Source organism: Gordionus sp. m RMFG-2023, chromosome 4, assembly GCF_954871325.1.
Source record: "Gordionus sp. m RMFG-2023 chromosome 4, tfGorSpeb1-WG-v2, whole genome shotgun sequence".
NCBI lineage: Eukaryota > Metazoa > Nematomorpha > Gordioida > Chordodea > Parachordodidae > Gordionus > Gordionus sp. m RMFG-2023.
The window spans coordinates 23632655-23644390 of record NC_088778.1 but is presented as its reverse complement, the minus strand read 5'-3'; the positions used below and the strand labels follow the sequence as shown (position 1 = coordinate 23644390).

Below are 11736 nucleotides of genomic sequence, written 5' to 3'. Positions count from 1 at the left end.
TATAGCTCAAGGAATGATTGGAAAAGAATAATGAATAAAATGCGAATATAAATATAATTGTAATTAAGTTATTATATATTATTTTTTAACGATGTTAAAGAAGATAAGATTTTTGTGTGAAATATTAACTGATCTATTTTTTGTTGTATTAGGTAATTTTGCCTAAATTTTATCCCATAAATTAATATAAATTCCTTGACTATAATTTTTAATTTTTCAAATATTATAGCCCAAATACCATGGGCATGTATTAGAACGAGGGCCATACCTTTTCATAGAGGTTTTTTTTGTGATGATCAAACTCTCATGTATCCGTATAAAGAGTCTAGTCTTCGCAGGAGTGGATTGGTTGCTATCAATTTTTTGATTCCAATATTTACAGTAAAATTGATTTTTTTAGTTCTTTAATTTTATTTCAAATATCTGTAATAGATTATTTTGTTTATAATTAATAAATACTCTTTTATCAAAATTGATTTTTATATAAAAAATAGTTTTTATTAGTACATAATAAAATTATTATAAATTATGTAATTCTTATTTATTTAAGTCAAAGGCCTGCAGAGTTTAAAATATTAAGCTAGACCTTAATTTTTTTGGCATCTATTTTGTCAAATTGTTTCAATGAGGCATTGAAAATATGAGCAGTAAATAAATGTTAAACCACCTATTATATGATTTTCTAAGTGATTGATTGGTATAATTTAAAGATGTGTTCAGACTGACCTAGAATTTATGAAAAATTGTTTTTAAACCAAGTTCAAGTTTATAATTTTTATTTATTTTTTTGCCTAGCCTAGATTTTTAAAGTTATGCCATTTTATCCACCAGATTTGGAGCTGACTATGCAGGTCTCTGATTTAAATAAAAGGGTTTAATTTGTAATATATCTATTATTTTCTGTCTAAGTTATATATACACATGTTTTATTAGATATTGATATTGGAATTTATCTTAGCTGGATTATATCACCAAAAGTTAACTGTTAATGAAGGAAACAAAAACAAAGGAATCTATGTAAGATTTGCATTCAAAGCTTTGTGCGCCTTTTTTATTGGATATGGCATAAATCTAACTGCTACATGTAAATATCACTTATTTATAAAGAAAAAATATAACTATTAATGAAGTTTGGAAATCCTATATTTTTGTATTTGTTATAATTATAATGATGCCATGAAGCCTATTTTTTTATTTCATTTGTTTTTGTATCAAACTAGTGAAATTAATTTAAAAATTTTTTTAAAACAATTATTTTCTACTTATGAATATTTAAAATATTGCAAAAAATTACATATAATTATGGAAAAACATAAATTTCACTAGGGATATAAAAATATTTTCAAATGAAAAAAAAATCATGCCTAAAAATAAATCATTAACCAAATTTAAAAAAAAATTAAATTTATGAAGTTAATTTTTTTTATAATAAACTCAATTCAACAAAATGAACCAATTATAGAAAATTAGTTATAAAATTTTGTTAGAATATATTTTTCATAGAAGAGTATTAATTTGAATAAAAAACATAAAAAAAACGTTTTTCCCGTTCGTTTTTTATTTTGCGAAAAATCCTTTTTTTTAAGCACTAGATTTTACAAAAACGAAGATAACCTAAAAAAAAAATTACGAATAGATCAAAATAAATATTTTAACATTCAATGTGTTTTATATGACGATTTTCTAATAAATGACAGTTTGAAAAAAAAATTGTAATTTTCATTCATAAAAAAATCTAATTTTTTTGAATATTTATTTTCAAACTCTGCTAGATGATGTTGTAGTTCCGATTAAAAAAAATTAATTTAATAGACTTATAAGTAGTTAAAATAAAATCACGAATGTTTTGTACTTATCATAGATAAATTATAATTATCAATATATTTTGACAACATCATTTTATATTTAATTTTTTGAATCTAATTCGAAATCTGTCCAGTCAGAAATTTTTTTTAGCTGGCCCAAAAGTATACAATCTGGCTTAAACTCGGGTTTGCAGGTTCTATTTTTAACATGGAAGTCACAATTATATCTAAGAAAAAATTTATTGAAACAGGGAGAAGTGTATTTTACCTTTTCTTTGGCTAAAATTACTTTAACATTACAAAATCGTATTAAGGACTTATATGACCAATTTTGAAATAGTATGCAATATATAAACATGAAGTAAGATAATAAATCATTCTTTCCTAGCCCACGTATTTCTTTATCATATTGCCACGAGCTAAAAGACAAGTTTTAAAAAGAGTTTGTTTTATCGCACTTTTTGCCTCCACAATGTGTAAAGCTAAAGGCCTTGAAAACTGAAAATTTTTTCTTAAATTGAATGTCATTAATTTTTCGCAAATCAATTTTTCACAAAAAAAAAATCAATCTTTTTTATTTTTCTCTTATTTTATTTTCTCTCAAAGGTTATATCAACATTATCCCTCATTTTCATTTCCCCAATAAATTTAGAATAATAAATATAAGAGAATAAATTTTAAATTAAGAAAAAAACATTATGTATATCATATAATATTACAATGTTTGACCTTAAAATTTTAAATAAAATGAAATCACTTAAAATATATTATAAAAAGTAGCTCATTACCTTAATATTATTATTTTTTTTCTCCCAAAATCGATATTATTTCTAGGTTGATCGGGAAAATCAAAATTAAATATGCAAAAATAAATGGTCATATTTCAAAAAAAATTTTTAAATAATTATTTTTACAAGAATAAATAGATTTGTTTAATCTTTAAATTAAAGCCCTCTGTATGCTAGCCCGGCCCTAACATACGAAGTCAGAAAAAAAATATTTGCCCATAATTTTATATTATAATCGTAAAAATATTAAAATTGTTTATTCATTCAATCAAAAAATAACCTACCAATCACCCCCTTCTCTCATGGAGGGAGTGGTTTATTTACCATAACATAATTTGTCTTGAGAGTAACTACTAATGTTGTTGTCGGCTAAGTCGAGTCGACTAAACCTAAATTGTATTCAAGTTTTGAGCTGTAAGATTCACTTCACGCATGAGTTGACTCGCTAATTAGGCTTCAGAGTCGGCCCGATATTTTTTAAATATTTTCCTCGTGGAGTAAATAATGAAAGTAGACGAGCCGGAGCCGCTCAATTTAAAATCGTATTTTACGACTACAACTCGAGTTCAGAGTAGTAAAAACTCGACTTTTTCACAACACTAGAACTACCTAGGCCTCTCAATCTTAATTATCTTCTATAGGTATTGATATCTAATAAGGTTTATTTCAATGATCAACTTTATTAATAAAACAAATAATTATAAAATATCCTATCCATAATTTCTACATAGGTAGGTCACTGAAAAACCTCGTTATTAATATGCTTAAAGTTTAGGTATATTATTTTTTTTTGGGTAAAATTTTTATTTAATCACTCGTTAATAATATTTTTAAAGTTTAGATATATTATTTTTTTGGGATTAAATTTTGATTTAATCAATTTTAATCGAGATTTTTGATAACACTACATGTAATGGGTATCCAGGATTTACCCAAATGTTGGAGGAAGTTAAATAATTTTTGGGTTACTTCCCTTCAAGCCCCCATTTCCAATATTTATTTTGCTTTTTAAAAATATGTTAATCGGCTGTTAAACCTCGATTTATTAAATTGTATTAAAATTTCTATAAGGATCATATTAAATATACTAACTAATAATTTAAAATATTTGAAGTGAGGAAAATTGTTATATTTAAAGAATTATTATACATATTTAAAATTGTAAAATTACTTCTTAGGGAAAAGAACCCTTATTGTGATTTGGTTGCATATATAAAGAATTGGTAATAATTGAACCTTTCTCCTATCAACGAATAAGGGGGTTTAAAAAAAATGTATTTAAAACAACCAAACCTCGGTGTAAAGGAAATAGATCATAAAATTTTGGGTTCAAAGATATCATTTCTTAATTATGTCACTTAAGTAAAAGATGCTCCCTCGACTCGAATAATAATTGCATCTCCAAAAATAACCTAATTCTAGGTCTATGCCTTATTTACTGTTTTTTTTTAAAAAATATCCGGTATTAATCGTTTTGGATTATTTTATCATGATATATAGAGCCCTGCAAAATGATTTTTCCCCAATTTTAAAAAGATTGTCCTAGCCCGACCCGAGTCCGAGCACATATTTTTAGCTCCAGCCTGACCCAAGTCCTACGAAATTTTTTTTATAATATGAGTTTAAATATTATAACATCTATGAAACAATTAAAAATTATGTGTATTTATTCATATATTTCCACCTAAATAAAAGTATATTTAACCCTCATAATCTAATTTATATTAATATAAAATTGTATTTTATTTAATTTATAAACATATAATTTTTATTCAGTTTAAAATATTAATAGTAAAGTTAAAATACAATTATATTTAAAAAATTTTGTAAATGATAAAAAATAATTTACATGATTGATGTCGAAAAAAAACGATGATATAAATGTTTATATAAACATTTCTGGAAAGGTGCATATCTAAAACAGTTATTCTGATTGACATTTTCATCAAATTTGTATTATTGAGGATATTTTTATCTTTAAGATTTATTTATTGGGTCGGGCTTCGGGTCGGACACCTCTTACAGCTAGACCCAAGGCCTATAAAAAAATTTAATGTCCGAATCCCAGGCTTGGGTTGGGCTTCGGGCAGTCCGTGCAGGCCTCTAATGGTATATATAATATTTTTTTTACTATACCTAATTTCCAAATATATGGATAAAAAGAACCAAAATTAAATTTGTTTGTAATGTTTTAAAAAAATTTTAATTATAAGAAAGTACCTAAAAATGTAATATTATTATTTTTATATTATTTTCAACAAGAAACGAGTGGCAGCACATATTTTAATTGAAATTATTAATTTTGGGAGAAAAAAAATAATACCTTTAATCAGTTATTATAATCAACCAAATATCGTGACCATGATAAACGGACATATTTTAAGGTTTTTATTGTGTTGTCCATATTGGATGTTTTTTTTTGCATCTGTGAAAAATTTGTGGATCGGCATTGTCCTAATTATTTCATTTTAATCTTTTTTTTATTATAATAAAAGATGCAATAAAATTTGTTACTGGCCGGTTAAGGCCTAATTTTTTCGACGTGTGCAATCCCAATTATGAGAGACCTTGCAAACACCAATTCTATTACAATAATGCCATCTGCACTAGGAATAATTTGCTTGCCATTAGAAATTCTAGGTTATAATTTAAAAAAAACACTATACATTCGCTTATTTTTATTTTATAATTTGAGATTTAATAATTACGATTACTTTTTGCTATAAATTAGATTGTTATTTTTTTTAAAAAATAATTCTAAAATTTTAATAGTATAATTGAAGGGATTTCTTGCTTCTACCACGGAGCAGAGTTGTTAAACGCTATTTTTAAAAGTAGCGCGCTACCGTAATAGCTATTTGTCAAAAAAAGTAGCGCACTACCGCTTTCGCTATTTGTGAAAAAAAGTAGCGCGCTATTAGCTACTTTTAAGCTACTTTTTATAAAAAAAAATTTAGAAACAAATGAAACAAATTTTTTTTATTTTTTTTTTGCTTATAATGTAAATGTATAATAAATAATATATAAAAATCAACATTTATAAATATAAAAATATAGTTAGTTTAGATTATAAAAAAATAAGCAATATAAATAAATATTTATTTTAATTTGTTGCATTTTAATAATAATATCATTTCAATATTATCATCCCCAAGTCTAGAACGACGATCAGAAAGTATAAGCTTTGCTTTACTAAATAATCTCTCGACACTAGCACTTGAGGGCAAGGGGGTATTTAATTTTATATATTAATTTTTAATATATGAAAAATTATCAAAAATATTCATTTCAATATTTTTTGTTTGAAAAAAAGATCAATTGGATTTTCTATTAAATCATCTTTAATTTCAAAAAAATTATTTGAGGATATCTTCGTGGTAGATACTCGGCAATCTATGTTTGTTGGAGTAAGATTATTCAGCTTAGCCATTAGCCTATCGCGTTGATGTTTTTATCCATATACTCCTAATATAAGCTATATTTAAAACAACACAGAAAATAACCTGCAAATTCTAATAAATCATTTGATTTAATTTTTTTTCTTATTTGCACATTTTTAACTTCAATTAAATATACTACTCTCCCTTCCCTGTTTAAGCTATTAAAGGGCAAAAATTAATATTATTAATCCCTGGTTATTGTGATTAATTCATCAGTAAATATTTTATTAATTATTGCAAATATTCATTCTTATATGTGTATGCTATGTTCTTCACAAATAAATAATGAAAACTGTATTTTATAAACTATTCTAATTTAATTGGTAATGATAATTTAAAAGTATCTTGTATTTAAGTTACTCTAATTTAGTAAAAGATACAAGAATCTTTTATCTTGTATCTTTTTGATTATTTGAAAAAGATACTAGTATCGTATCTAAGATTCATTTTTTTTAAAAGAATCTGTATCTATGTCTAGATTCTTTTTCTGGAGGACCTGCCCAACTCTGTCAATAACCATATCTTATTAAATGTTAGATACTTTACAATAAAAATTAATGAAATAATCCACCTCTGTTTTAAATTTTATTAGTTAATTTCACTAATTTTATTTATAATTTGATATAAATTATGATAATCATAATATTACTAAAATATGTGTGTATTTAATTAATAAAAATTCTGTAAATAATGTGAAATATTAAAATACTAAATATTTTATAGATTAAATAATAACCATTCCATTCTGATAAAAATCATAACTTAAAATAAATATTATAAATAAATTTGTGATATAACCTAAATGCCTTCAGGTAGTTAGACCCATATCAGTAACCATCTTGCAAACTTTATTATGAATCCTAAAAGACTTGTGGATGTCAATAATTTTATTTGCAAGTACGTCATATGTCTGGCATCCTATAATCCTTTTAAGGGCTAAGGCTACAGATCTTCTTTTTAAAGTCCTAGGGTCTAACCAATGGCCTGTGATTCCTAAATAAGCTCTAAAAATATTTAATCAGATCAATTTATAAATATAAATAAGTTTTTACCTTCTGTTATGTGTCCAACTATCTGCCGTGGTACATACATAAGATATATCTGATAACTCTACTATTAGAACATCTTTCATCACTTTGAAGTTGTCGGCTATTTTATTCATAAGTGTCTGGCGACATAAAACTGTTGTGCCAGGGGATAAAGTTTTAATCATCAGAGTAAATGATGGATTATCAACCAAAGACACTGGCTGAACTGTGTCAATAATAAAATCAACAATAACTTTATCAGCCAATTTTTGTGAAATATTGGCATGTTTATTATCAGTTAATTTGGTTTGGATAGTATTTGTCTTTTTGAATGAAGATTCTCCTATACCAAAATTTTTTATATGTTTCTCTATTTCCTTATAGCAATTGGCGTGAACAGTCTAATAAAATAAATAATATTATAATTTAAAAATAACAATTTACCTTTAGGTGTTTCTTCAGGTTATAGCTACTCGATTGATTTGATGATATATTTTTTTTACATTTTAAGCACATGAATTTGAATCCAGATTTTGTTTTAATATTTATTTAAAAAAATTTTTCAAATTTAGGGAATGGAAAAACGTTATTAGAGCTATTAAGTACATTTTCTTCCATTGAATCTTCCATATCTGAATCACTTTCAAGGATTTGGATATCCATGGACGATGCCATTTTAGATTATTAACACAGATTGAAAATATAAATTAAAAATTGAAAACATATTTAAATTTAATAATAAATTATAAAAATTATAATTAATTATGATATTATATTTAAATTTTCATGTTTATACTTACATTCATTATATTTTTAAAAGTAGCGCGCTAAAAAATTAAATAATTTTAAAAAAGTAGCGGCTATTAGCTATAGCTACCAAAAAAGATAGCGCGCTACAAGTAGCGCGCTACTTTAACAACTCTGCCACGGAATGGTCGTCATTGAAATTGAGGGCGGATAAGAGGGATAATTAGGATTTCCTTTCTTTACTGTTGATACGGGAATTGTCATTGGCTTAAAGGGGAAGAGAGGGTAGAAGTCCCTGTATTTAATTATTATATATTTAACATGACAAGGTTTTAAAGGAGTTAATAATAAAGTTTACTTTAATAAGCTGTGTCCAATAACTAAAAAATATAAATAAATTTTGAAGAAAAAAATTAACATAAGCTATTTTGATATAAAAATATAATAGTGTTCTAAATTTTTTTCGTCATTTACAAAAGTTTTTTTTTTGAAAAAAATTATAGAAATGAATAAATTTAAGAAAAAACCAGTAATATTAAAGTATGTTATTTTTCGTATTTTATTCTCGTTTTTTTTCTTTATTTTCCTTCTTTTTTTTTGTTATTTTCGTTTTTTTATAAAAATATATTGGAAGATTTCGGACAATGTTTCATAATTTTAATAATTTGCGAAAATTTATATAAAGTTTTTTTTACAAAACATTTAGGACACAGCCTTAAAAAAAATTATTATGAATTCTTACTTTTAGAAAATTTATAAATATAGACTAAATTAAATTATTAATGTTTAAAATTAAACGTTTCACTGATCTCTACCAATTCATTTTGAATCCAATAATTTAATATTGGGTTTTTTTTAAAAAAAATAAATATTTTATTAGAATAGATTTTTATTTTGTTTTTGTACATTCTAAATGCTTATGAATGATCCTAAAAGTTATTAATACAATTTAATAGTCTAATTGAAATAAATAATCTTAACCCTAGTACAGTTATAGTCATAGGAGAATATTGATTCTTATAATTAAATAATACAATATTTTTTTTTAAACCATTTTTAAGCAAAAAGGAAAGGTCAAGTCTTTATTTATAACGAAAGATTAAATAAATTTATTTTTATTTTATATAAGACTATCCTTCCCTTCTAAATATGCCAGTACCTCAATGTACAGCATGGTGTTTATAGCTCTCTACTTGCACCTAAGAGCGAGATTATGCAGGCTTCAATCTTTCAAAACATTTTTCCAAACCTGTTTTATTCTCTTATCCCTATACATTTGTTCTACACGCATCGCGGATTACCGTAACCACTGGGGAGATGTCTTGGCTGGTTTAATTCTAGGAGCCATTTTTGGAATCATTTTTGTAACAACTAATTAAAAAAATAAATAATATCTATAAATTATTAGGAAATGTTATCTTGGTCATAATATAATTATAAGTAATTAACTATTTTTTCAGTGGTGTGATAACTAAAACCCCTTACATTTCATCAAGCCCTCTTAAGAAGAGTAAAACATTCCAAATAATGATTGTATATTTTTTCAAATTAATTCAAAAATAATCTCATAATTTTCTAACTGGTTTTCTTTTATGTTCCCCCTAACTTGCTGCAATGTTTATTATGATGATTCCCTACCACTCTTTTTTAAACTAGATTAGTGACCATTAAACAAAAAAAGTTGAATATTTGTTTGATATATTAATAAGGGGGTTTTTTTTGGATAAGGTTGAGTTATATTGATGTGCTCAAGTATTTAGAAACATTTTTTTAAAAAATTAGAGTATGGAACCTGGATTAAGAAAGTGTTCTAGATCTGTGTATATTTTCAAAATGGCGGTTCTAGTTTTAAATTCTCTGGTTACGATTCTAAATTTTTATTACTAACTTTTATCAGGTTAGGCTAATAAAGTTATATGACATTTTAATTTTTATTGATAATGCCTAATCTGCGGTAGTGTCTTAAAAATTTGGCGGGGGGTGGGGTTGCTATTTTTGAAAATATATTTTTAAAAATATGAAATATATTGAATAAATTCTTCTTTTTTTTAACAGGCAAATTCTGCTGTTAATAGCATATATTCCTTCCTAGATAGGAAGATTATAACTAGACTAGATTCCGCACTACCCGATTCAAACTATCAGGGATCGCCTGCCAATCCTCCTTATCAAAACAATCCCAATTTCCCAACTAATAACCCACAACCAATGACTATTTCTTCTCCATCTAGATTTTAATGTGAAGGAGGGGGAAAAGTGAAGAGGAAAATTAATATATCATTTTTATTATAAATTAAACTTGTCATAAAAACATTTTCATGTGTACACGTAAACAATTAAATTCAAAATCAGAATCTCGATAATTTCTATTTTGTTTTTAAATAAAAAATCTTCGACGCGGAAATCTTATAAAAATTTTGTCCAGGATATAAAATTTTTATAAATTTTTTTTTTAAAGAGACGGAAAATTATAGCTACCTCTTGGGATTTCATATATGGTTGCTTTCACCCTGTTTAATTTCAATTTTTAAATTAACATTATATACACATATAATATACATATCCTTTTTGTAGATTAATTATTTCAACTCATATTTATTATCTTTTATTTATGTTATTATGATTAAGAAATTGTATTATTAAATAAATACACAGCTTTTTATTTTAGTTTTGTTAGAAATTTTGACTTAAGTAAAATAATATATATGCCATAACGGGATATGAAATACATGGGAATTCGAAATCTTTCAATTATAAATTGAAGGGGAGAGAGTATTTAAATTTATATCTAATGTGTCCGCAAATGTTCTAGCCAAATGAAAATATCTTCCCGATTGTGAATTTCTGGCAATTATAGTAATTCAATCAAATTATAACATTTAATTATTATTTTTTTTATGAATAAACATTTATGAGAGGTTAATTACTTTTTTTAAAAGTAGTTTTAAGAGTTAGTGTTTGTTCATTGTTAAAATGATTAATGCCACGTGCAGTAATTGCATAGAGCCAACTCAAAATTACTAAAAAGTGTTCAAAATTTTATTAAAATAAAATGTAATTTTTATTTTGTTCGCAAAGTAGCTATTTGTTTAAAACTATTTGCTTAATTTCACCGGGCTTCGCAAAGAAGATTTGGCTATCGAGGTTCGAAAACAAGACTGGAATAACATAAGATAGATTCATATACTTCTAACATCATTCCAAATCAGTAAAAAAATGCCATTTAAGTTTGTATATATAATTAAAGTGGGACATCGTATCGGGAGCGATACTTACCATTCTAATACTATAATTATAAGGATTTAAAAAACATTTGATGTGTCAGATTCAGCCATTTTCAGTGCTGTTATTGAGAATTCCTTGATAATGCCCCTATCGCCTTGGCCGTAAGAAATCGAAAATTTTCAAAATATTTTTTTTGAATAGAAAATATTGATATTTTTAATATTAATTTAAATATCTGATCAGTTCTATCGAAAATATCGGATCGGGGATATCTGTTGATCGGCACAACCCTATATATTCTTATAGGTAACCTTGCGGCTATACCACAATTCTATTATAGAAGTTTAAAAGCATTTTAATATAATTAGTTTTAAATTTTGATATGGTCACTTAAAATATGAAACAACACAATAGAATAAAATTTTTGTATGAAAACATTAAAAACCGTTGTTAAGGAAGAGCAAAAATATACTCAGTATGCCAAAGACTAATCGGAGGGTACCTAGTACTTTAAGTCATAAAACAGCCCACCCAATGTTGTAGAAAAAATTTAACCCGCCCAACACGTCCATAATTTTTTTAAAAAAATATACCCTCGCCCATTAATCTAAAATTCCTTACCCGCCCGCCCATTAGTCTATAATTTTTTACCTGCCCACTTATTATTTATAAGAAATTTTTAACCCAAGCCCGTTATTATAAA

General features: G+C 25.2%; 1 protein-coding gene across 2 annotated transcripts; it reads left to right on the top strand.

Annotated features, from left to right (window-relative positions):
• On the top strand, positions 1-10315 carry LOC135928272 (phospholipid phosphatase 1-like). 2 transcript variants are annotated; one of them, XM_065464689.1, is made up of 6 exons: positions 1-59; positions 230-381; positions 934-1084; positions 5089-5233; positions 8938-9172; positions 9864-10315. In XM_065464689.1, the coding sequence occupies exons 2-6, from the start codon at positions 307-309 to the stop codon at positions 10044-10046; spliced, it is 789 nt and encodes a 262-aa protein (XP_065320761.1). In that variant the 5' UTR covers positions 1-59; positions 230-306; the 3' UTR covers positions 10047-10315. The 2 variants fall into 2 exon arrangements, with proteins under 2 accessions (XP_065320761.1, XP_065320760.1); XM_065464688.1 differs by having other exon boundaries at positions 58-152.
• The last annotated feature ends 1421 nt before the right edge of the window (positions 10316-11736 follow it).